Here is a 27,007-nt window from a genome sequence, read left to right as displayed (position 1 = left end):
CACACTCACCATGTTTTTCAGACCTTATTACAGGGAAAACACGTGCACGCGCGAACCGTCAGACTTTTTACCATCACTCACGTACACAAACATATACACACAAAGATCAATAAACCGCACACGTACACATGGGTACACACGCACAAACACATATATACACAAGGGCACACACGCGCACATACTCACACGTGCGCATGCGAACATGCACAAAACACAAACGCGCACACACATATGCATGCACGCGCACACACACGCACATACACACACTGGCGGCGCACGCACGCACTGTCACTCACTCAACCCTCCACTTCCACGCCTAGCACTTTTTTTTTCTTTCTTCTTTTGATACGCGCGCGTCGCTTTGCCTCCGCACAGAATCGATCGATGTCAGTCACCCGACAAGTACGTATCATTTTCCTCGCGGCACCTTTCAAGGCCCCTCGGTTCGTCAGCATTCGAAGACTCGGAGATTGTCGAGATGTTACGGAATAGCACGAAGGAAAAGGAATAGATAACTCCCAGTGTCACACAGTGACAAGACAACACCTGTCCCGGGGCCTGTGCTGTTGACAATGTGAACGTGAAAAACAGGTACGGATAATTATCTTTTCTTATCTTTATTTTTCAACCACACCTTCTAAACTAGGCGGAGCTTTATCTCAAATAATTTCGTTCATTCTGGTAGGCAAACTGACCAAGTATTCTTTCTGTTTCCGCGAGTTAGTGCAAAACAAAACTGTTTTTCGTTATGGCATATGCCAGTTTTCTCACTTGATCGATACTGATGAAGGTCCCGTATCAGGTTGTATCTGACACAGCAGCAACCAAGACAGGATCCAGGATCCCTCGACAAAATGATAATTAGCATCGATTTTACAACTTCGATTTCGAAGATATATCTATATTCTTTTTTTCTTTTTGTTTTATTTTATATTGTTCTTCTATAAACAATGTACACGGCAGTTGAGGTTGACTGGTATGGATCCAAAGCTCTGCTGTGATGATAAGATGCAAGCTTGTTCGTTGTGGCTGTTGCCGTTACAAAGATGCGCGAATGCTGCAGCAGCAGCAGCTGTTGGTGTTATGTTACCAGTAAGCAGTGAACACGCGAGGGTGTCACACTGTCAAAGACAGATGGACTCCTGATCCCAGAACATGGGGGTGTTGTGCAGGCTTTCGAAACAGTCAATATCGGTTAGGCCCATGTCAGGTTTGTTATCCAGCTGCCTGGTTGTAAACATATATGTCTTCCAGTGGAGTTTAAAAAAAACAAAAACAAAACAAAACAACAACAACAACATGGGGCTGTGTACGCTGCTAGACATTGAGAGACTGACTCGCCACTTGAGATCATAAACACTTCATGGTTCCATGCCTTTTATCATATTCTAAGTCAATTATAGACTGTGAAGAGGGTAGGGAAGGTGTGGCAGAGGTTGAATGAAATATGTCTTAACATACACAATAATGACATAGTTATACTTCGCCCTCACAACCTCTTCCTGCTTCTCCATGTCTGTCTGTCTCTTGGTCTCTTCTCTCTGTGAAAACATTCAGTGTTGAGCTGGAGTTAGGAAAAAGGATTGTGACAGAAATAAAAGAAGAACACAAGCACTGTGGTTGGTGTAATTCGTGTGTGCCTGTGTATGCATTTCTATATGTGATATGTTTATGTATATTGACTTAAATAATCTTTTGCTGTTGACCAAGATTGTGTGTGTGTGTGTGTGAAATGATGAATGAGATTATCATTGACTTATAATACAAGATAAAATGCCATCCATGTAAACATGTCTTCGCAGTGACATTTATTTAAAGGTTCTTTTTAGCTATTTGGGAGTTTCATTCATTGATTGATATTGATACTTATATAGCGCCTGTCCTCAGTCAGAGACCAAGCTCTTAGTGCTTTACAAACACAGGGTCATTTGAACAACAGGCTGTCTACCTGGGTAGAGTCAGCTGACAGCTGCCACTGGGCGCTCATCATTGTTTCCTGTGTCATTCAATCAGATTTCAGGCATGCACACATGCACACTGAGACATGTAATATTTTATGTGTATGACCGTTTTGTTTATCTACCCCACCATGTAGGCAGCCATACTCCGTTTTTGGAGATGTGCATGATGGGTATGTTCTTGTTTCCATAACCCACCGAACGCTGACATGGATGATTACAGGATCTTTAAGGTGCATGTTTGATATTCTGCATGCGTATACACATGAAGGGGGTTCAGGCACTACCAGGTTTGCACATATGATGACCTGGGAGGTCGGAAAAATCTCCACCCTTTACCCACTGATGGTAAATTGTAAACTATACCTGCATTATTGTACAGTTCTGTCTCTTTTGTGTCATTCATTTAGGGACATTTATGAGATTCTAGCTATTATTTTGTTGTGGGTCTGTTTTGAGATCTGTTGACTATGATGTGTACTTATATATATGAATATGTACAAATTACAATGCATGTCTACCACCCCTCCTCTCTCTCTCTCTCTCTCTCTCTCTCTCTCTCTGCATGTCTGCCACCCCTCCTCTCTCTCTCTCTCTCTCTGCATGTCTACCACCCCTCCTCTCTCTCTCTCTCTCTCTCTCTCTCTCTCTCTCTCTCTCTATATATATATATATATATATATATATATATATATAATCAGTCACACTGATGAAATAGGTTTTGCATGTATACTGTCTTCAGGTCATAAGTTTTTCAGGCCATAATGCCCAGAGAGAACATTGACAAAGTCAGAGCACCAGTGGGACGACTTGTGACTGAATTTCTTGGAAAGGAAAATGAGATCATCACTGGCATGGTCCTGAATTACCTGGAGGAAGAGGTACACTCACACACATACAGACACGCACACACACACACACACACACACACACACAGAGTCACACACACATATACACATACATACACACACATGCACAAAAGCATGCATAAAGCATCAAATTTTGCTCTCTGTCTCATTCTCTTTTTCTGTCAGTGTGTCTCCCCCTCTCTCACTGTCTGTCTGTCTGTCTTTCTCTGTTTTGGTGAGTTTTAATAATTCTGTAGGATTTGCATATTTATTTGTGATCAACGAATTATGCACAAATCTGTGAACGACTGAACAATTTCAAGTATAATTCATTTATGTACACTCTGAATGATGACTATATACTTTCAATATGATTCATTTACTTATGTTGTAAGTGATGGCTATTTTTTATACTTTAAACTTAGTTCTTTTACTTATAATGTAAGTGGTGGCTATATTTATACTTTCTCAGTTCTTTTACTTTAGTGAATACTATTTTCATACTTCAGATATAATTCTTTGTCTAATGTTATAAATGATTGCTTCGTTGATATTTCAGATATATTTCTTTCACTTATTGTTCAAAGAACATATATATTTATCGATTTATATGGATACATATATAGCTCCTGTCCTTGGCCAGAGGCCAAGCTCTTAGCACTTTACAAACTCTGACTCATGTGCGCTTATTCCTGCTTATGATGTTATTAGAGTCTGTTTATGATGGTATGAAAGTTTAGTTTTATTTGAGTTTAGATGTCACAGTGCTTCTCCTCTCTCTCTCTCCATATTTACTTTTAACTGTAAGGGCCCAATAGCCGAGTGGTTAAAGCATTGGACTGTCAATCTGAGGGTCCTGGGTTCGAATCACGGTGATGGCGCCTGGTGGGTAAAGGGTGGAGATTTTTACGATCTCCCAGGTAAACAGATGTGCAGACCTGCTAGTGTCTGAACCCCCTCTGTGTGTATATGCAAGCAGAAGATCAAACACACACGTTAAAGATCCTGTAATCCATGTCAGCGTTCGGTGGGTTATGGAAACAACAACATACCCAGCATGCACACCCCCCGAAAACGGAGTATGGCTGCCTACATGGCGGGGTAAAAACGGTCATACACGTAAAAGCCCACTCGTGTGCATACGATTGAACGTGGGAGTTGCAGCCCACTAACGCAGAAGAAGAAGATCTACCATCCACACTCCTCTCTCTCTCTCTCTTCTTTGTTTCAACAGCATACAGATACCACAAAAATTCACAGTTTTATGGCAGAGTTTGTCACTGCCGATAGAGCAGAAACATTTGTGCGGAGGCTGTGGCAGTTGCTGACCAATACACAGAAGAGTTTCTATGGGATGCCTTGGAGGCCAGCAGTGACTGGAAGAACAGACAACATGCAGGTGGTAAGAGTTGGGTGGTGGGGAAGTTTATACAACATTGTGTGTGTGCGCGCGCACGCGTGTTTGTGTGAGAGAGAGAGTGTGTGTGTGTGTGAGAGAGAGAGATTGTGTGTTTGTGAAAGCGAGAGAGAGCGAGAGAATCTGAGACAGAGAGAGTGTGTGTGTGCATGAGAGAGAGAGAGAGAGTGTGTGTGTGTGTGTGTGTGTACGCATGTATGTGTGTGTGTCTGCATGCATGCATGGAGCATGTATAGCTAGCATCTCTGTGTGCACTGATATGGTTGTAAGCATACTGTGTGAGTGTGTGTGTTGTGTGTGTGTGTGTGAATTAGTATGATTTACACACAAAAAAAGCCAATTTTATATTCATGCTTTCAACAACAGGAACGATTGGAGAGCATGCAAGCAGAATTGAACCCAAGCACCATTCCTCCAGTGACACTGGAACCTGTTGACCAAACCATTCATAAGAACAGATCCTCTGACAGACAGTAAGAGACGCTTCTTCTGATGGTGGACTCTCCACTTTCTTCTCTTGGTTTTTGTGTTATATTTTATTGGAAACAAAACGTAAACTTTTTTTTTTCTTTTCAGTGAATACATCCAGTGTTGTTTTGATGTTTCTTTTTAGATGTGTCTACTCTGAGTTGATCAAAATAATTTTCATGTACATATAATATTAAAAGAAAAGAACCATTAATTTCATTTGAAAATTGAAAGTTCATGTCACCTTTTTGTTAGTGTTGTTTGTTGTTTTTTCAGGTGAATACAAACTACTTGGCTGTACAAAAGAAGTTTACTTTAATTATTATTCTTAATTGGTTCTGAATTACATGATTATTCTGAAAGCATGTGTGTGTGTGTGTGTGCTCTGAAAAGAAACATAAGTGTATGAGTGTGTGTGTGTGTGAATATTCTTGAACACTGTCCATATTCTGAGTAACCGTCACAATGTTCACCCATGCCCTAAACGTCCAAAAGACAAGAAGAACAAACGGACAAGGAAGCACGCCACACTCAACCACCACCGCCTGCCGTCAAGGACACACCAGAGGGCAGCACTGTCACCGAACAAGCGGAGGCTGAATCAGAGGCGATGGCCAGGGTTTCACGCGACAGTGAGTTCCACTCTGATAGCAACCCCCCTTCTAACAACGTCAAGTAGGTTGACCCACTGTGGGTGGTAGCTGTCGTGGCAGTTCTGTGGCGCTTTGTGTCCGGTCTGGAAAGCTTTCTGGTATGTGTCGCTTCAGTTTTGAAGCGTTGCACCATGCAGTGTATGCCAGTGTGGCGTCAGAGTCAGAATATCACTTTAGTAACTCTCTGTTTGAGAAATAAAATGTGATGATACCTGTGATGCATGCAGGTTACAAGCACAACAGTGAAAGATGGCATTCATCGTTTGAAACAGAAATACACCCAACAGAGTCAAAGCAAAGCAAGCCTGGTGAAAACATTACTTGTCCAACAATTTAAGATGCACAAACACACACACACACACACACACACACACACAACATGCACTCCACTCCCACATATACGTGCACCCTCACACACATTTTTATATTCAAATATGCTCAAGAAACTGAACAAACATGATGGCGATCAGTCACTCTCAGGTTATTTTCTTGGGACCCCACCTCTTTTCTTTGCTTGACTCCTCTCCGTGATGAGCTGATGTTGGCACTTGTTTGTTGAGGAGCACCCGGTGTGTAATGTGTGCACTCTCACAAGCAACTTCTTCTTCCGTGCTCTGCAATTTCCACAGTCACTTGTATGTATCAGTGGAGTTTTACATGTATGAACATGTTGTGTGTGTGTGTGTGTGTGTGGTATTCTTTTCTACCTGTTTTTGATGGGGAGGAATGGGGTTTGTTGGGTGTGTGTTTCTCTTTTCTTTTTTTTCTTTTTTTTCCCCCTTTCACTTGCATATGGAAGAAATTTTGACTAGAATGTGTTTGAAAATGAATAAAGATTGCTTTTTGTGTTGATCATCATGAAGGCAGAACAGAAAGAAGTAAGGACAGACTGCTACCTTGTACTTAACAGCATTACTGTGTTAGATATTTCTGCTGCGTATGCATGTATCTGCGTTTATGATTGTACATGTACCGATACTCGGTGTACTGTCAACCAAAGTTTACTGTTTGTGTTTGCTGCATGTTAAGTCTCAAGTTTCCTTACCTCTATGACAGTCATATGACGTTGTGTATTAAATCATCGGAGTTTGAGTCTTTGAGTGTGGTACATATAAATGTGTGTTCTCATTTAGTCTTTTTGATGAAAAAGATTTTCTTTTTATACATACTGCTTACTCGTGGACTGATCATTGCAGAAGCAGCACTGCAGAACAGGAAGATGAGGGAGGAGAAGAAATACAGAAAGAAGAAGAAGAAGAAAGACCGAAGGATGAAGAAAAGCGGACGGACATGGCTGGTCAGAGTGAGGAGGCAGCAACCCCGCTGGCAGAGAACAGGACTCCGCCCAGCGTGACGGAGGATGCCGTTTCCCAACAACAGCCAGCCGGCACAGACATGGTGTTGAGAGACATGACAGCCCCTCCTTCAGAAACAACAAAAACAGTTGATGCTGCTTCTGAAGTTGGGTCAGTTCCCGGTGCAGTCTGTTTTTTTTTTTTACTCACTTGTGTAAACAAAGTGAGTCTATGTTTTAACCCGGTGTTCGGTTGTCTGTGTGTGTCTGTGTGTCCGTGGTAAACTTTAACATTGACATTTTCTCTGCAAATACTTTGTCAGTTGACACCAAGTTTGTCATAAAAATAGGAAAAATTCAGTTCTTTCCAGTCATCTTGTTTAAAACAATATTGCACCTCTGGGATGGGCACAAAAAAAAAAAAAAATGAAGCCTAATTATATGCAAACCGCATTTACTGTTATATTTATATTTTTTGTATTCTCTAAACTTGGCACTTTGATCTGATATTCTGACCCAACAACAAGAGCAGTCATTATTATCATTTTTTGTTCAAACAGGAACTTCTTTTGCTAAGCATGGAAGTTTTATTTATTTTGCAAACGTTTTGGTGCAGATAGTAAAAAAGGGAAATTACTCTGTAATTAATGCTAGGGGACTTAATTTGCTTTAAACTGATCTTTCTCATCTTAAACATTACATTTTGAAATTATACTCAATACATAAAAAGCTTGGATTTTTTTTTTAGTGTATCACAAGTGAGTCTTGAAGGCCTTGCCTCTCTTGTTTTCTTTGGCATTGGTGGTCTGCAGCTCCCATGTTCAATCGTATGTTTGAGTGGGCTTTTGATTGTGTTGCTGTTTTTGCCTCACCATAATCTGTTTTCATGTGTGTGCATGCTGAGTGTGTTCTTATTTCTGTAACCCACCAAAACAATGGTTTCTCCATTGCAATAGGAAATCATACTGCTTAGTCTTTTGTGAAGGACTATGACTCTCAAACTAGGAGGCAAAATTGCACTGGCTCTTAGTGCTGCAGCCTTGGAGGCTAGTTGGCCTTTGGGAACGATCCCAACACCGACTGTTCTAAAACCCTCTTGGCCGAGAGAGAGGGGATGTAACTTGGGCAAGACACTCTCCACTACAAGTAAATTCCAGCCCAGATAGTTGGGACAGCAGTTGCCTCCTCTGCTGTTCTGACAGTTATTGTCAGACATGACTGACAGTCATACTTACAACCCACCAAATGCTGGCATGGAGGAACTTAAACGTGCACATTTCATCTTCTGCCTGTATTTACACAGAAAGGGGGTTCAAGCACTAGCAGGTCTGCACATCTGTCGACTTGGGAAATTTGATAAATCCCCACTCTTGTCTACCAGGCTGACGGGCGCAATAGCCGAGTGGTTAAAGCGTTGGACTGTCAATCTTAGGGTCCCGGGTTCAAATCACGGTGACAGTGCCTGGTGGGTAAAGGGTGGAGATTTTTACGATCTCCCAGGTCAACATATGTGCAGACCTACCAGTGTCTGAACCCCCTTCGTGTGTATATGCAAGCAGAAGATCAAATACGCACGTTAAAGATCCTGTAATCCATGTCAGCATTCGGTGGGTTATGGAAACAAGAACATACCCAGCATGCACACCCCCAAAAACGGAGTATGGCTGCCTACATGGCGGGGTAAAAACGGTCATGCACGTAAAAGCCCACTCGTGTACATGCGAGTGTACGTGGGAGTTGCAGCCCACGAAAGCAGAAGAAGAAGAAGTCTACCAGGCAACATGATCGGAGTTTGAACCCAGGCCCCTCAGATTGAAAATGGAATGCTTTGACCACTCATCTGTTGTGCCCACAGTGTTCAAAACATAATGTTTGAAAGATGTCTGGTTACTTCACTTCAGTTTGTGAGTGTGGCCATTTTAACTCATAAATATCTTTTGTGTGCTGTCGTGTTGCTGACACACCTGGTGTTTCATTGGCTTGCATTTAACAAAGGGGGCAAATCAGGTTCAGGCTGTTGGATGAAAGATGAATTACAGTATCAGGATTTCAGATTTAATTCCCTTCACCTCTTTTGAGTTGTGGAGGATTAGAAACAGATAAACAGAAGAACAAAATAAACACGAAAACCAGCTAATAATTGAAATGTTTTAACAACTCTCATGTTTCAAACACAATGTTGATTTCTCAAAATGCATACACACTTTTAAAGCATTTCAAGATAATGTATAAAATTGCCTAGGAATATCACAGAGAAAGCAACAATGGAGTGGAGTGATGGCCTAGAGGTAACATGTCCGCCTAGGAAGCGAGAGAATCTGAGCGCGCTGGTTCGAATCATGGCTCAGCCGCCGATATTTTCTCCCCCTCCACTAGACCTTGAGTAGTGGTCTGGACACTAGTCATTTGGATGAGATGATAAACCAAGGTCCCGTGTGCAGCATGCACTTAGTGCACGTAAAAGAACCCACGGCAACAAAAGGGTTGTTCCTGGCAAAATTCTGTAGCAAAATCCAGATGGATAGGAAAAACAAATCATAAAAAAACTGCACACAGGAAAACATTAAAAAAAAATGGTTGGCGCTATAGTGTAGCGACACGCTCTCCCTGGGGAGAGCAGCCCAAATTTCACACAGAGAAATACAATAAAACAACCTTTTACAGTGGTATACTCTTTGAAAGGAGAGCTATCCATTCTTGGCATCAGGCAGATTAATGATTTTTTTTTTAATTCTGTCATTTATCAATAGGTCATCATAAAGCAGAATGTTTCAGTTTGTAATTCAAACTACTGTCACCATGTCTGATTTATATCAAACAGTAGCAGTGTGAGACAACAATTAGATGAGCTTGGAATAGTTTATGGTTTAGTTGTAACTGTTAGAAAGCAGAGATACTCGCATGCTATAACTATTTTGAAAAAAAAAAAGGTCCTTTGAAAAAATAATCACCTATAACTATTTTGAAAAAAAAAAGGTCCTTTGAAAAAATAATCACCCAGCTATTGATCGGTATCAATGAATGTATGTATAAATGATTTCACATGAAATTAAGTATATCTTGACTTTCTTTTTCCAGATCCAAATCGCGAACAAGATGCTCCCGATTTCAAGACAGGTCGCCTGGCAGTGGACTCTCCCCAAATGTAGCTCAGTCCCCCAGTGGGAGACCAGATAACTCTCAACACAGACAGCACTCGCCAAAGAGCAGATCACCATCTCAAGGAAGGCGCATTTGGCGCCAGGAAAGATCAGGGGCTGGTAACTCTGCATCTCCGAGGAGACACAGCCGCTCATCCGACAGATCGCAGTCATCTGAAAGTCGATCCAGATCCAGATCCAGATCCAGATCTCACACACATAGTAGAAGAAGAAGTGCGTCTCGCCGAAGGTCGCACTCATCAACCAGATCCAGGTCAGAGAGACATTCTGACAAGAGAGACCACAGATCACCAGGCTCTGAGAAAAGACACAGTTCTTCTCATCGGAAGTCGCGGTCATCAGGCAGATCTCGATCCAACAGAGATTCACGTGAAAGACGCCACACGTCATCAGATTCTGAGAGCAAGCGCAGCCCCTCGCATCACAAATCACGATCGCACAACAGATCTAGATCCAAAAGACGCAGCTCGTCTGATGATGATTCACCAACCCGAAAAAAAAGACGCGGTACTTCTCATTACAGATCGCACACACGGAGCAGATCCAGATCCACCAGACGATCAAGGTCTAAGTACAGGTCTTCTTATGACAGGTCATCTGCGTCGTCCCATGATAGATCGTCTAGATCATCCCATGACAGATCACCCGCTTCAAAGAAAAAACGCAGTTCCTCTGATCGAAAATCACAAAGTGGATCTAAACCAGACAAGCACTCTCACACCAAACACAAATCGTCCCGTCACAGCCGAAGCAAAAAATCAAAGCGTCACCATAAACGGTCAAAGTCCTCAAACAAATCCAAAGCCAGCAAGCACTCAAGCCACCACAAGGACAAATTGTCCCATCACCAATCACCCACCACCACCACCAGCAAGCAGCACAGCAAGTCTCAGCACAGCACGCATTCCTCAAAAAGACACCGATCCAGTTCAGGAGGTCGCTCAAGTGAGGGAGAAAAATCTCGTCGTCACAGAAGCAACACACCAAACGGACAGTCAAACTACACCCGTTACAAGTCAGAATCACCGAGAAACCGATCCCCTTCCCCTGGCGGATGTGCGTATCACCAGAGAAGGGTACCTCAGTACGGGTCTTCAGGCCAGTACGGGTCTTCCGGCCAGTATGGGTCTTTTAGCCAGTATGGGTCGTCGGGTCAGGGCCAGTATGGGTCGACCGGCCAGTACGGATCCTCGGGCCAGTACGGGAGAACAGGTTTTTCTCACTACATGCAGCAGTCGCCAGGCAAGTACCAGAACTACAGGGCAAGAGGTGGCTGGAACTTCCACCAGAATTACCAGGCGAGGAATTCTCAGCGATGGGTTCCTGACAACAACCGAAACAGGTTGGTGCTCTGGTTTTTCCTCTGCTTGAGTCCATGCTGATGGGCGCAATAGCTGAGTGGTTAAAGCGTTGGACTTTCAATCTGAAGGTCCGGGGTTTGAATCTCGGTAACGGCACCTTGTGGGTAAAGGATGGAGATTTTTCAATTCTCCCAGGTCAACATATGTGCAGACCTGCTTGTGCCAGAACACCCTTCATGTGTGTACGCAAGCAGAAGATCAAATATGTACATCAAAGATCCTGTAATCCATGTCAGTGTTCAGTGGGTTATGGAAACAAGAACATACCCAGCATGCACCCCCCCAAAAACAGAGTATGGCTGCCTACATGGCGGTCATACACGTAAAAGCCCACTTGTGTACATAACGAGTGAACATAGGAGTTGCAGCTCTCGAACGAAGAAGAAGAAGAAAAGTCCATGCTGTGTGCAGAATTGTGACTTCTTTTTTTTTTTTTTTTTGACATAGCAGAACAGTAGGATAAGTTACTGCTTATCAGACAGTTCTCTTCTTTTTTTTCTTTCAGAGTGGAAGACTTTTTGCCATTGAAGAACAGTATTAATTAATGAAATAAAAAAGACTATCTATCAAGCTAACAAATCATAAGCCTTTCTTATAAACTGATGAAAACTTCAAGGAAAGGTTTTTCATCATGCAAATAGTTTTCTTGGGGATGCTGTTTATTGTTTGGATTTTTGTTTGTTTTTTTATATTGGATGAATTGGTGATGTTATGAGAATGTTTTTTTTAATTCTCATTTCTGTCTCTGTCTCTCTCTCTCTCTCTCTCTCTCTCTCTCTCTCTCTCTCTCTCTCTCTTTGTCTGTGTGTGATTGCATTCTAAAGTTTGCATTTCCTTCATACTGAATCTAGATGATTGAATATTGAAAGAAAAAAAATATTTGTTTAGAGTTCTGAAAGTATAAAAACAAACAAACAAACAAGTTCATGTTATTTCCAGGCCAGCTAACAAAAAAGAAAAAAACATTTTATGATGATGCTGATTCATGCAATGCAATATATCCCACATCTCATGCCAACAACTATTGAATTTCTTTTTTGTGTACGTGCATATGTGTAAGCGCATGTATATGTATGTGTATGTGTGTGTGTGTGTGTGTGTGTGTGTGTGTGTGTGTTCACTTGGTTTTGACAGGCCTGGATACTACCGGAGACCAGGTTGGAATAATAACTCAAAGGTAAATATTTTTCTTCAGATTTCCTCACAGTGAGTGGAATATTCACTAACTTTCTCTTGAAACAGTAAATAAAAAAACAAACAGACCCCTCTTATTTCTGCTTTTGTCATTTCAAATGACTATTGTAATTCTCTTCTCAAAGGCTGTCTCAATAACATTCTTCAACAAACTAAAAAAAAACAACAACTACAACTTCAAAACAGTGCTGCCTGTCTGAATGTCAGAGTGCCACGTACTGAGCACATTTCTCCCCACCTCGGTACTCAGCTCTGGCTCCCCATTGAAGCGAGAATTAAATACAAAGTTGTGTGTCTCTGCTTCTCTGCTTTCCACTCCACAGTACCTACTTATGACTTTCTGACCTTATCAGTGCTAACACCTCCCCAAGAACTCTCCACTCTTCCACTTACTTTATATTCTGAAAATTCCTCACGTCAGTACAAGAATGTATGGTGAAAGCTTTCTCTTTTTTGCTGCTCCTTATATCTGGAGCAGCCTTCTACATTACCGGGTATATCTGTTCTTCTTCTTCTATGTTCATGGGCTGCAACTCCCATGTTGACTCGTATGCACATGAGTGGGCTTTTATGAAGAAAGGCCACCGCGAACTTGGAAGACCCTGCAAGCGCTTCAAGGACACCTTGAAGACAAACCTCAAAGCCTGTGACATAGACATCGCTTCCTAGGAAACTGATGCCCTTGACCGCTCTTGCTGGAGGATGCTGTGCTCTAGTGGCATAAAGACGTTTGAAAACAAGAGAACGCTAGCCATTAAGGAGAAGCGTGAGCGAAGGAAGCAGGGCTCAACTTCTGGAGACGTTTTCCCTTGCAACACCTGTAGGAAGTGCTGCGCATCCAGGATCAGCCTCTTCTCCCATATGAGGACACACACCAACAGATAAACCTGCCTGCCCACTCATCCATCAGTCCGACGGGAGACTCCATCATTGCGCCTGTCTGTATCCTTTCATCTGACTCCATCTCTGCCTTTCACTTTCCACAAAGAACTTATCTTGTCAAAAGCTATCTGAAAGCACTCGCAGTGTCCTACAAGTTTCTCCAAACACACGTGCATGCCTGCTGACTCACTTTGAATTTGCATGTGTGAGGAATAAGAGAAGAGGGGGCAGGAGATGGGAGGGGGGCCAGGGGGGGTCACAGAGGGGGTGGGGGGGGGGGGAGAGTGCTCATTGGTGGTTCATGTAATTTGTAATTATTTCTTCATGTAATTAAAGCACCCTGAGGTTGTAGAGAGAAAGAGCGCTCTACAAAATGTACATTATTGTTGTTGTTGTTATCATCATCATTATTCATTCCATTTTGTGACATCTTTATAGCTTCAGGGATACAGCTTGTGGATGTAATACTGTTTTGAGACACTTTTTGACACTTTTTTTCACACATACTCATTGTTTATGTATATATGTTCAGGCACCAGAATGTTTGGTCTCTAAGTAGGTCAGGCATCAGTCTGCTCCCTTTTCTCTTCTTATTTCTAAACAGATGTGGTGTTGTGTTTATGAATCACGGTTCAGGCCACATACTTCTGACATCTCCTGTAAACTGCAACTTTTTATATAACTAATGTTGAGTGATGGCCTAAAGGTAACGCGTCCGCCTAGGAAGCGGAGAATCTGAACGCGCTGGTTCAAATCACAACTCAGCCGCCGCTATTTTCTCCCCCTCCACTAGACCTTCAGTGGTGGTCTGGACGCTAGTCATTCTGATGAGACCATAAACTGAGGTCCTGTGTGCAGCATGCACTTAGCGCATGTAAAAGAACCTACGGCAACAAAAAGGTTGTTCCTGGAAAAATTCTGTAGAAAAATCCACTTTGATAGGAAAAACAAAAAAAACTGCACACAGGAAAAAATGCAAAAAAAAATGGGTGGCACTGTTGTGTAGCGACGTGCTCTCCCTGGGGAGAACAGCCTGAATTTCACACAGAGAAATCTGTTGTGATAAAAAGAAATACAAAATACAAAAATATGCAAATCGAAACATGCTGGGGTTACAGGAATACATAATGCTTGTCAGGTTAAAAAGGTATGTATCCTTTCACAGCTGCAGGGGCAGTGAATTCATATCCACTGTGTCCAGGATTCAGCAACAGAAGGTGGGGGCCCAATCCTCTCCTTCCCCTGCTTTATCTCCCCTTAGTACTGCCAATTAGCTCCCCTGACGTTCCCCTTCAGATTACCTATTTGTATGGATAAGAAATAAAATCGCCAAAAAAAAAAAAAAAAAAAAAAACCTCTTAGAATTTGTTATCTGAAAATTTCCGAACTGATCTGTTTGTAGGGGACAAAATATAAAACTTGCTTCTTATGCTATCATACAGTGAGATGATGAAAATATCCATATTTGTTTTGTTTGACATTTGAACACACTGATGACGTGTAAACGAATCCAGGAAAGCACACAGAGTTTGAAACAGATTAAATTCAGGACTTTACATAGCCCTGATAGGGCCCCTTCTTCAAATTCTGTTGTCTGCCTTGTGACAGAAGAAACCGGGTCAGACGCAGTTGTTGACACACACTGTTCACGTGAACCAGTCACCGCAAAAATAACTCTCCTTGCTCATGAGCACAGCAACACACTCTGCATTTATTGGTCGCAATGGAGAGTGGAAAGGTCAGTTAAGATATTCTTAGCTTATAACATCATTATGCAAATTAGGTTCCACTCCAAAAATTCAAAACTATTTAAATCCCAGATCGATGTCCTTGGTCTGAAACAGTTGTAAACAGTAGGGCCTCAATCAGGGCCCTTCGTCCAGAGTGACTTAACATTCCCAGATCTGAGTGAGGTACTCATTCTTTCCTGCCTGTTGTGAGGAGAATCAGAGTGAAGTGCCTTTCTCAAAGTCACAGCACAGTGCCGAAACAGGGCCTCCAAACTGTGATCACTTGTGAACACTGGATCAGAAGTCCATTGCCAAACCGATTGTTCCGGGGCACCCCCCAAATGACATTTGTATCTATATTTGTATTTCTTTTTATCACAACAGATTTCTCTGTGTGAAATTCGGGCTGCTCTCCCCAGGGAGAGCGCATCGCTACACTACAGCGCCACCCATTTTTTTGTATTTTTTCCTGCGTGCAGTTTTGTTTGTTTTTCCTATTGAAGTGGATTTTTCTACAGAATTTTGCCAGGATCAACCCTTTTGTTGCCGTGGGTTCTTTTACGTGCGCTAAGTGCATGCTGCACACGGGACCTCGGTTTATCATCTCATCCGAATGACTAGCGTCCAGACCACCACTCAAGGTCTAGTGGAGGGGGAGAAAATATCGGCGGTTGAGCCGTGATTCAAACCAGCGCACTCAGATTCTCTCGCTTCCTAGGTGGACGCGTTACCTCTAGGCCATCACTCCACATGTGTGAATTAGGGGTTGGTAGACTGGACAGCACCATGTTCACACGGGGACCTTGAAGCTGACTCTTGCTATTTGGTTTTCACTCACTTGTGTAAACAAAGTGAGTCTATGTTTTAACCCGGTGTTCGGTTCTCTGTGTGTGTTTGTGTGTCTGTGTGTCCGTGGTAAACTTTAACATTGACATTTTCTCTGCAAATACTTTGTCAGTTGACACCAAATTTGGCATAAAAATAGGAAAAATTCAGTTCTTTCCAGTCATCTTGTTTAAAACAATATTACACCTCTGGGATGGGCACAAAAAAATAAACAATGAAGCCTAATTATATGCAACCTGCATTTACTGTTATATTTATATTTTTTGTATTCTCTAAACTTGGCACTTTGATCTGATATTCGACCCAACAACAAGAGCAGTCATTATTATCATTTTTTGTTCAAACAGGAACTTCTTTTGCTAAGCATGGAAGTTTTAGTTATTTTGCAAACATTTTGGTGCAGATAGTAAAAAAGGGAAATTACTCTGTAATTAATGCTAGGGGACTTAATTTGCTTTAAACTGATCTTTCTCATCTTAAACATTACATTTTGAAATCTTTTCTTTTCAGAATGACCCAAATAGGAACATGTATGGATACCAGAGGAGGTTTCAATACCCGCTGCATCATTTGAATATGAACTGTGAGTCACACAGATCAGCTTCTGTGTTGTACAGGTTGTTGTGTACATTTCATATGATCAGTATTGTGAAAACATGTACTAAAGAACACACTCGCGCGTAAACACACACACACACACACACACATTCTATTCTATTCACGCACACACACACTCAACCACACACATATTGGCAGAATTCACATACCGGATGTTAGCAAAATTCCATAGTAAAATAGAATAGAATAGAATATGTCTTTATTACCAAGTGTACTGGGGTCACAAGGAATATTGGTATCAAATCAACTCTAATGAATGTGTGTGTGTGTGTGTGTGCGTGCGTGTGCTTGACTAAAACCTGAATGACACAGAAAACAGGTAGGCAGCCTGTTGTGCATTTAAATAACTCTAGGTTTGCTAAGTTCTTAGAGCTTGGTGTCAGACCAAGAATAGGCGTTGAATAATTTATCCATATCAGTCAGTCAAAAACACTCAAGAGATACGCACTTGAAATATGTGTTCCTACACATGGAGTCATGTTCAGTGATGTCATTCACTGTCTCTTGAACAGGAAAACAAAAAGCACATCCTGTGAGAAAAAAAAAAGACATTGATACAATTTTACATTTTTTTCAGGCGTCTCCATTGAGAGGGTATTTCTTTTTCAGAGTACTTTGTTGTGTCTCCCACATTTACTCATTTGTAAGAACAGATTTTTTTTATGACCATTTCTACATTGGCGTTTAGGCAGCTGTACTCTGTGTTAGGAAGTGGTTGGGATGAATATGAGAGTGTTTGAGTGTGTATGAGGGTAGAATAACGTAGACCGACAAATATTAACTTACTGCTGACTATATCTATTTTTCATTCATAATCAAAACTGCCGGTAATTTTATTACTGAAAATTGAGTTTGGTTGATTTTTGGTGTGTTTTTTTGTTTGTTTGTTTGTTTGTTTTGTTTGTTTTTTGTTTTTTTTTGCATGGAAGTATTTGTTAAAACTGAGGATAATTTGTTCTATCAGATCAGAACAGACAGCAGCAGCAGCAGCAGCAGCAGCAGCAGCAGAGGAGATGGCAGCCATCGTCATCATACAACAACCAAGGTCGACGTCCACAGCCTCGAACATACTCACCATTGTCATGGGAAGAGCAGTCTGTTGGCAGTCCATCTCGCCACAAGTCCAGGTCAGTGACATTCTATATATACATACAGATAGATAGATAGATAGATAGATATGTAAAATTCTTACAACATAATAGTGTAATATGGAAGAAAACAAGTTCAGGTAACAACTAAACAACCCTTGCGATATTTGAAAATATCTATGTAAAGATTAGAAAATGAAATATAAAATAGAAACCCTTGAAAGACTGCAGTTGGGAACTATTTGAATACTCTGTGTGGGAGAGAGCATTTCTATATCTGTTTCTATAGAGATAGATAGATAGATAGAGAAATAAGAAACAAAATTAAAGGGAAATAGAAACTAGACAAAGAAAATAGTAATAAAGACAAACTGTTGGTGGTAAACATAGACAGTTTACACCAGTTGTTGGGGCGAAGCGGTCAGCGTTGCGGACTGATAATTGAGAGGATGTGGGTTCAAACCCCTACAGAGGTGAGATTTATTTTGGCCTGTGGTCTGCTCCTACCCAGACATGTGTGTACTGTGGGCTCAAACTGGAAGACCGGGAATTAAATTGAGGGTCATTCACTTTACAGATGTGCCTGTTGGAGAAAGTTGTTCAAATTCCCTGACCAGCACTGTAGGTGTTTGTATTTCTTGAGCCTGATCACACCAGTATATATTATTATTACAGCCTTGTCACATTCTTCCGAACCTAAACGGACATCAATAGTAGTTTCATCATCATCATCGTCATCATCATCATCATCATCAGTCATCATCAATCATCATCAAATATAGAATAGAATAAATAAATAAATAAAAAGTTCTGAAGTCTATAGGCTTTCATGCCCAGCTCTCATGGTGACCTGTTTCTCCTCCTCCTTCGTTCTTGGGCTGCAACTCCCACGTTCACTTGTATGCATATATGTGGGCTTTTATGTGTATGACTGTTTTTACCTCGCCATGTAGGCAGCCATACTCTGTTTTGGGTGGTGTACATGCTGGGTATGTGTTTGTTTCCATAACCCCACCGAATGCTGACATGGATTACAGGATCTTGAATGTGCATATTTGATCTTCTGCTTGCGTACACACACAAAGGGGGTTCAGGCACCAGCAGGTCTGCGCATATGATGACCTGGGAGATTGGAAAAAATCTCCACCCTTAACCCACCAGGCGCCGTTACCAAGATTCAAACCTAGGACCCTCAGTTTGAAAGTCCAGTGCTTTAACCACTTGCCTGTTGCGCCCGTGAACCTCAGTTTCAATTTCCCCTCCACTTCCATGCATATGGTGAGTTCCAGTCAAAATCTTCAGTGTCAGCATACTCACTGGGGGATTTCATTGCAAGGACTGTGTGGTGGTTTCCGCTCCAGGGGAAATGTTCCTCTGTCTGGCTCAGCAACTAAGTAATTATTTTCATCAATGGTTACTTGATAGGTGGTGTCCTGTATATGCTGAATCCATACAGGCACTACAAAAGTGACTTGGCAACAATGTAGTATTTGTATATTGTATTTCTTTTTATCACAACAGATTTCTCTGTGTGAAATTCGGGCTGCTCTCCCCAGGGAGAGCGCGTCGCTATACCACAGCGCCACCCATTTTTTTGTATTTTTTCCTGTGTGCACTTTTATTTGTTTTTCCTAACGAAGTGGATTTTCCTACAGAATTTTGCCAGGAACAACCGCTTTGTTGCCGTGGGTTCTTTTATGTGTGCTAAGTGCATGCTGCACACAGGACCTCGGTTTATATCGTCTCATCCGAATGACTAGCGTCCAGACCACCACTCAAGGTCTAGTGGAGGGGGAGGAAATATCGGCGGCTGAGCCGTGATTGGAACCAGCGCACTCAAATTCTCTCGCTTCCTAGGCAGATGCGTTACCTCTAGGCCATCACTAGGGTCTCATCTGGTGTGTGGCCTCCTGGCAACCTTATATTGTTAGCTCCCTGCGGACTGCTGGTGCTGAGACCACATGTGTGCCCACTTTTATATTCCAGTACACTGGTGATGTCAAATTAGGTATGGCAATAGCTGTTGAGAACAGAAGATTTATGGTCACAGAATTCAGTGTTCATCTGTATTTGTACTGTCAGAATTGTTTCATATTTTATTTTGAAATCATTTCATATTTTTTTGTTGTGCAGTATTTGCATTCGTCTGTATTTTTACTGTTGGAATTATTTCATATCTTCTTGTTGAACAATATTCTGTATTCATCTGGTGTTTTTTTTACTGTTGAAATTGTTTGTGTCTTTTTGTTGTACAGATCTGTATTTTTACTGTTGAAATTGTTCATATCTTTTTTTTTTTCTTTTTTGGTACAGTGTGCCGTGTTCATTTGTATTTTTACTGTTGAAATCATTTATATCTTTTTGTGGTAGTGTGCTGTGTTTGTTTGTATTTTTACCGTTGAAATCATTTATATCTGTTAGTTGTACAATGTGCCAGTGTTCATTTGAATTTTTACTGTTGAAGTCAATTACGTCTGTTGCACAGTGTGCCGTGTTCATTTGAAATTTTTACTGTTGAAATAATTAACATCTTTTTGTCGTTTTTCCAGGCAGCAGTCACCTGCAGCCAGTGCGTCACCACCTCCAAAACGATCCAGAAAGGCGTCCTCATCCTCCACGTCATCCACTTCATCTCCTCCTCCAGCAGCCTCCCCCAAACGTACAGACAACCCTGCCGGCAAGAAACCTCAGTGCTCCCCCTCTGTTTCTCCTGCCAGACACCGACGCTCGGCGTCAGAAGGCTCAGAGAAGAAAGCCAGTCCTTCCCCCTCCAGCCCGCTGTCGTCGGTGGAGCTGCAGAACTTGAGAGTTGTGGTGGATAATGTGCCGGGTGAGGAAGAGGAATCGATGAGTGACCGCTCAGACATACAGATTGCACCATCGGAGTCCCCTCGTCCATCCAAGGAAGCGTTGTATGTCGTCAGCTCCTCTGATCCTGATGAGGAGGATCATCTGTTTTCAGACTCGTTGGTTTCCTCCAAGAATCACAAGAAAGCGGATGAGCTGAGAAAGGAGGGCATGATTGTCGCCAGCAAAATTTCGGAAAAAAAGAGGAGTCTGCAGTCTGCCTTAAAGTCTTTGAAAAAACACACAAATTTCTCTGATTACACCGAGGAAGATGAAAATCAGGAGCCTCCTCACGCCGTGTCTGACAGTTCACATGAAGAAGGAATTCAGGCTGCAACTGACAGTGTGTCTGAGGGATCAGAGGAAGGCGATCATGATATGCCTCCTGACAGCATGTCGGAAGATCCAGAGGACAGCGATGTTGAGATGGTGACCCAGAGAATGTCCAATAGCGACTTCGAGGAAGCAAGTCTGGACTTTAGAGACAGTTCAGAGGAGAGTAACTTTCAGGCAGAAAACCACAGCATGTCAGATAGTTCAGAGGACGATGAAGTTCAGGCGGCTGCCCACAAGAGAAAGAACAAGCAGAAGTACAGAACCTTGATGTCCAGCCCTGAGGTCCCTGTGTCAGCAGTTGGAACCAGGCTGATGAAGAAGACTCAGAAACAAGCAGTAGTTCCAAGTAACATGAACCGCAATAAAAGGGCAAGACTTCCAGGTAATGTTTATCCAGTTGTACTGCATACATCTGCTGCCTACACTCGCCCTCTTTTGAAAAGGAGACCGTATCGAAATGCCAAGACAGAGGCTGAGAGTTCAAGTAGCTCTGAAGCGGAGGAAGAACACTGGACCCCAGCTCATGTAAAAGCAAAAAAGCAAATTTATCCACATGAGTGCATTTGTTCCTGTTCCATCTGTCAAATTCATTCACATCCACCTTGTCGGAAAAAGCAGTCCAAAAATTCTTCAACTCAGACAGATCTGTCAGACATTTTCAAGACAGAAGATGAAGGAGACATTTGCAACAGAAGAAAAGGGAGGAAGACTGATCGACAAAGCATCAGTTTGGCATCAGACAATTACATCCAGTCATCACAAAAATTGTCTAAGAGGGCTAGGACTCTAAATTTAACCTCCAATTTCTCTGGGAATCGAGGAACAAAAGCTGCTATTCAGAGAAGAGAAAAGAGAGAAGAGTTGTCATCAGGCTCCTCTTCTGACAGCGGCACACCGCCACCCGTACTCCAGACCAGCAAGCCGGCCAGGAAGGCCAGAGACATGGCGGCTTATATCAGCCGCTCTCAGGCTGCTCACAAACTAGCACTGGCTCAGGGAAGACGTCAAGAAAAGCACTCACTTCAGAAACACCACCCTGCATACTCCAGCCCAGACCTCCAGTTGTCCAGGTCTTCCCAGAAGAGTGCTGAGAATTTGCAGAGACATTCTCACTCCAGTCACCACCGTGAAACAGCAGATAAAGAAGTTCTGGACAGTAAAGAAGAAGTGAAGAGAAAGCTCACACAGAACTATGATCCTTCCACCTTGATAGTAGACCTCAGTTCTGTCCCCTTACCCTCTGACAAGGAACCACCAAAGAAAGGCACTGGCACTGCTGACGGTTCTCAGTCAGCCAACCAGCAGGCCGCTTCTGGTGGAACGGAGCCGTCGACAAATGATGAGAACAAGTCAGCAAACATTGACAAGTTTTCATTGATAACTTCTCAGAACAGAATATACAAGAAAGCTTGGCAGTGCACGCTATCTTCTGACACTTCCAAGAAGGGGGATAATGCGGCTGCTTTGCCACAGCAAAAAAGTACTGTCTTTTCTTCGCCCCAGCCTTGCGCATTGCAGAATGAGCAACAGCAAGCTGAACACCCTGATGTGCCCTCCTCTGAGCCACATGATAAGTCATCACAACAAGAAAATAATTCTGAATCCTGTGCTGCCCCCAACGCTGTGGTGGCTAACGCCAAAGAAACCACAGCAGATCCAAGGAAAGACAAGCCCGACAGCAAACAGCTGTCAATAAAGGTGAGCAGCCCAGCTAAACCTGCGACGCTCAGCAAGAAAGTCTCCCTCTCTTCCAGTAGTTCTGAGGAAGATGGTGGAAAGAAACCAGGCAAACATATTAGATCTTCCAGCACCAGCAGAATCAAAGCCAGTAGAGCCAGACCCAAGAAGAGTGAGGACAAAGCGCAGGGGCGGGGGCAGGATCACATGCCTCGAGCAGGTGTGGGCAAGTCCAGGACAAAAGAGGGACAGCAAACGAGCAGTGGAAGAGCTCTCAAGGCTAATGTATCCAGTAAACATTGCAGATCCTCTGATGTGAACAGTCACTTTGATGCCTACAGATGTGCAGCAAATGTTGGAGGGACTGAAACCCACAGACGGGGCCACACGCATGAATCAAGAATGGACAAGTCCAAGGCAAGACAGGGAAATGAAATGAAAAATAAACCAACAGTCAAGAACAGCAGCCCACCATGCAAACGTCCCAGACACTCCGGCACCCCTGGCATGCCTGACCTCAAGAAAGGGGCGAAAAAACCCCACAGACAAAATGAGGAACCTGAGCTGATGAACCAGTCACTGACAGATGGGAAGGACTCAAACACCAGAGCAGCAGCCAGGATCAGCACTGCAGACAAACAGTCCCGGTGTTCTGACGCCATCAACAGGCACGGTGTCTGTAGACCCACGCTGAAAGAGGAAAAGAATCAGATCCACAAACAGCAACATCTACACAAACTAAAGATGGACAAGGCCAGGATGAGACAGAGAAAGGAACTGACCAGTGGGGCGCCTGTCAAAACCAGCACGCCAGGCAAGCATGCCAGAGGTCCCGGCACCAGCAGCCAGCAGAACCCGGACAGACCCGGACCACAGGGGGAAAGCTGTGGACAGCAGCTCATGCATCCAGCGGCTCAGCGCAAGCCCAGGCCAAAAGAGGGACAGGAGTTGAAAAGAAGACCCCCTGTCAAAACCGGCACCCTGGACAGAAATCCCAAGCCGCACAGGACGGCCGGCAAACTTCCCACGTGCACACCCGAAATAGACGAACTGCTTCGACAGCAAATTTTACACAAACTGAAGCTGGACAAGCTGCGGTCCAGAGTAGGGGTACAGGAAGTGAAAAAACAAGGAACGAACATCAAAAGTTGCACGCCAGGCAAGCGTCCCACTGGCTGCAAGACCAAAGTTGACAACACCGCACGGCCCAGACTGAGGAAGAGAGAGGACGAAATCCGTGGGCATCCAGGTGAAAAGATGACTGACAAGCCAGATGGGCAGGCAGTGAAAAGACGCACACCTGTCAAGGGCAGGGCTCCAGGCACACACACCAGTGCCCCGGGCTCCAGCAGTGGACATGGTGTGTACAGGCCGGGACTGACAGAGGGGGAGGACAATGTCCACGGATATCCAGACCTGCAGCTAGTGAAGCAGGAAGAGTTCACAACAGAAGAGGGACAGGAGAAGGAGAGTGGTACAACTGGCGGGGACAGCGTTTCCAGTAATGACAGTGAGGTGAGTGATTATCTGAAATCTGCATTTTTTAAAAATCACTTTTTGATTGGTTGTGTTTTTTTAAATGCAAGTCACGATTTGTTGGTGATGCTGATGTTCTGTCGTGGTGGTGCTTTTTGTTTGGGACTGTGTTTCACATGTTCTTCATTGGTTCAGCTCCCTTCTCTTTTGCCTTTGTTTATTTTTATGTATGTGTAGGAAGGGGGGGTAGGAGTGGGGCTTTTTCAGCAAAGTGTACTTCAGTAAATGTAATGCTCATCAACAAAAGATTTTTTTTTCAAACACAAGGCTTCATAACAAAATACTCATTCAGCATCCACACGCATTCACAAGCCAGTCATCAGTCGAAATGTTTGTTATGTAAGTATCATCTTTTACTTGCTCGAGTAGGCTTTAAATAGATGATTATTTTAAGAAAACACAAGAAAGAAAACATGACAACAGTCAGATGCTGTAAGTGATACTACTATATGTACATTATTTCCAGCCATGGTATATTCTTCCTTATAGAAAGGACAACAGAGTACTGAGAAGACAATCCCATGCACATCATAGCCAGGAATGAACAAAGATTTCCAGATTAACAAATAGTAAAGAGTGGTAACTCTCTCCATTACACAAGGTACACAACTTCAAGTCAGTGATGCTTACGCTGCCGATTCAGCTAGCACACAGGTAAATAAAAGGTACAGTGAATAAAAGCTAATTTGTGTTTGCACATTTCTTCTGTCTTTGCTGCTGTGTGCACATGTCAAATGATTGGTATAAGGACAGGCCCGGCGCTTCCTTTTTTGAGGAAGTGTCTGGGTTTGTTCCAATGTACCTTTTATTTACCTGTGTGCTAGCTGAATCGGTAGCGTAAGCATCACTGACTTGAAGTTGTGTACCTTGTGTAATGGAGAGAGTTACCACTCTTTACTATTTGTTAATCATATTGTCTCCTGGCCTCAGTATTTGATAATTTCCAAAGATTTCCAGTCTTGAAGAAGCAGCCAGGAAACAGCAGTTTCCTTTCAAGACATTTAAGTTTTCTGTTGCATTTGTAAACATATGAGGGCCAGAAATTAAACAAATTTTCACCAGGAAATAGCAGTTTCCTTTCAAGACATTACATTTTCTGTTTAATTTATAAGCATTTGAGGGCCAGAAATTAAACAAATTTTCACCAGGAAATAGCAGTTTCCTTTCAAGACATTTACCAGTAAAGTTTGGTCTATTGAGCGCACCGGTATATAAGCCGCACCCACTAAATTTTGGAAAAAATTGAACTTTGTACATACATAAGCTGCACTGGCTTATAAGCCGCACTTATTTCCGGTACCGAAACACATACTGATACTACAGAAAAGCTGTCAGTACTGTAGGTTATGAAATAAACACAAGCGGGAACAACAGAAAGAAAAGCAAGCGAAAATACTGCTAGTGCCACAAAAAAATAATAAACAAACACAACAAAAATAAGATCCATAATTTAGGGATAGTCACATTTATTCAACGTCATCCTGCTCACTGAATCCACTGAAATCTTCATCTTCACTGTCCGAGTTGAAGAGAACCAGCAGAGCTTCCTCCGCCATCTTGTCACTGACTTCAGCCTCGCTTTCACTTCATAAACATGAAGGTGGAGGTCGCTGCTGGTTCGTCGCTTGCACTGTCGTCTGCTAGGTCGATCGCCTTCAATTTGAAGGCTCATCATAGGCATAACTTTGCGTTTTCGGCATGATGAGGATGTTCGCTTGAGCAGAGTAGAACTGAATGCTGATCTGAAGGCTTTAATGTGTGCGGATTTGATTTATAAAACGTGAACAGTTAGCACACTATCCTGAAGCTCATCCAAAAATTCATGGACAGAAATCATGATTTTGGTGAGTTGAAGGGCAGCTAAGAATAGACGAGAATGTGACACTCCCGGGATCGTTAAAATCCTCAAATAAGCCGCATCATTGTATAAGCCGCAGAGGTTGAAGCTGGAGTAAAAAGTCGCAGCTTATAGACCGAACTTTACGGTAAGTTTTCTGTTGCATGTATAAACATATGGTGGCTAGAAATTAACTCTTTCACCGCCAAGAGTTTCTGTGTGAAAAACACTCCCCAGTGCCAAATATTTCAGAAACGATGATCTCTGTCACAGGCATCGGTTCATGTCAAAACAACACAGAGGACTTGTTCACTTCAAACTCAGTCAGGGGGCAAAGTCAGTCACTGTTCTATTGGCGGGAAACTGGTTGCAGCTGTCGATGTTCACTTCAAACTCAGTCAGGGGGCGAAGTCAGTCATTGTTCTATTGGCGGGAAACTGGTTGCAGCTCTCCAGCTTTGTTACAATGTGAAAAACAGTCTTATCAACGTGACCCCTCGATGTTGACAAAAGTCACCCATGGCGGTGCACTGTCTAGTCAACAAAAGTCACCCATGGCGGTGCACTGTCTAGTCAACAAAAGTCACCCATGGCGGTGCACTGTCTAGTCAAAAGTCACCTATGGTGGTGAAAGAGTTAAAGTTTCCACTGTGTAAGAAGTGTGGGTGCTGTGTTGCAGATGTCTTCAGATGACCCTGTCAGCAAGAAGAGCGGAGACGAGTTGGAGCGAAGGCTGCGTGAGAAACTGCTCCGCACTCTGCAGTCCAAGCAGGCTGGACTGACCCATGACAGATCCGACACTGAAGCAGATGCATCCAATCATGACTCTGCTTCTGGACACTGAGTGCAGATGCGTCCGATCAAGACGCTGCTTCCGAACACTGAATTTGCCAGAGGAATAATTTTAAAGTTTTGTCCCCCCCCCCCCCCACCCCCTCCCCCCTCCTCTTTTTTGATGTGCTTAGGGACACTGGTAGCTAATGTATGTGAAGTTTTTGTCGAGAATATTTTTTTATTTGTCATTTCTCAGCAGAAGATAACAGTTCATGTGTTTAGTATGGGACAAATCTCAGAGCGCTTCCTTTTGTATCCTAGATGTTGTGGTTTTTGTGGAGTGTTTGTCCAGTGCATTGGTGTTTGATGTGCCAATAACACGGTTAGCATTAATGTCAGCATCAACGGGCTAGACTCCAGCTGCCTAGACTGAATGAATCAGAACATTTTTTAATTGTTTCCTTTTTGTGTGTGGGGGGGGTG

At 42.9% G+C, this 27,007-nt stretch overlaps 1 protein-coding gene across 2 annotated transcripts; it reads left to right on the top strand.

The window, feature by feature from the left end:
- The first annotated feature begins 528 nt into the window (after positions 1-528).
- On the top strand, positions 529-27,007 carry LOC143297849 (uncharacterized). Of its 2 annotated transcripts, XM_076610370.1 has the most exons (12): positions 529-591; positions 2,701-2,839; positions 4,041-4,208; positions 4,590-4,696; positions 5,187-5,366; positions 6,541-6,810; positions 9,717-11,141; positions 12,295-12,337; positions 16,323-16,395; positions 17,395-17,557; positions 20,068-23,893; positions 26,430-27,007. In XM_076610370.1, the coding sequence occupies exons 2-12, from the start codon at positions 2,723-2,725 to the stop codon at positions 26,592-26,594; spliced, it is 6,537 nt and encodes a 2,178-aa protein (XP_076466485.1). In that variant the 5' UTR covers positions 529-591; positions 2,701-2,722; the 3' UTR covers positions 26,595-27,007. The 2 variants fall into 2 exon arrangements, with proteins under 2 accessions (XP_076466485.1, XP_076466486.1); XM_076610371.1 differs by lacking the exons at positions 529-591; positions 2,701-2,839; positions 4,041-4,208; positions 4,590-4,696 and having other exon boundaries at positions 5,187-5,323.

This window comes from Babylonia areolata, chromosome 23, assembly GCF_041734735.1.
Source record: "Babylonia areolata isolate BAREFJ2019XMU chromosome 23, ASM4173473v1, whole genome shotgun sequence".
Lineage (NCBI taxonomy): Eukaryota > Metazoa > Mollusca > Gastropoda > Neogastropoda > Buccinidae > Babylonia > Babylonia areolata.
Note: the sequence above shows the minus strand (reverse complement) of the source record. Positions and strands in the feature narration are given on the sequence as shown.

What these genes read in the sequence shown, in the direction of transcription:
- LOC143297849 (XM_076610370.1), top strand. Translation starts at nt 2,723, where the DNA reads ATGCCCAGAGAGAACATTGACAAAGTCAGAGCACCAGTGGGACGACTT. An exon ending in CCCCCTTCTAACAACGTCAA is followed by an intron (nt 5,367 to 6,540) that starts GTAGGTTGACCC and finishes TGATCATTGCAG; the next exon opens with AAGCAGCACTGCAGAACAGG. An exon ending in CCATCTCGCCACAAGTCCAG is followed by an intron (nt 17,558 to 20,067) that starts GTCAGTGACATT and finishes TCGTTTTTCCAG; the next exon opens with GCAGCAGTCACCTGCAGCCA.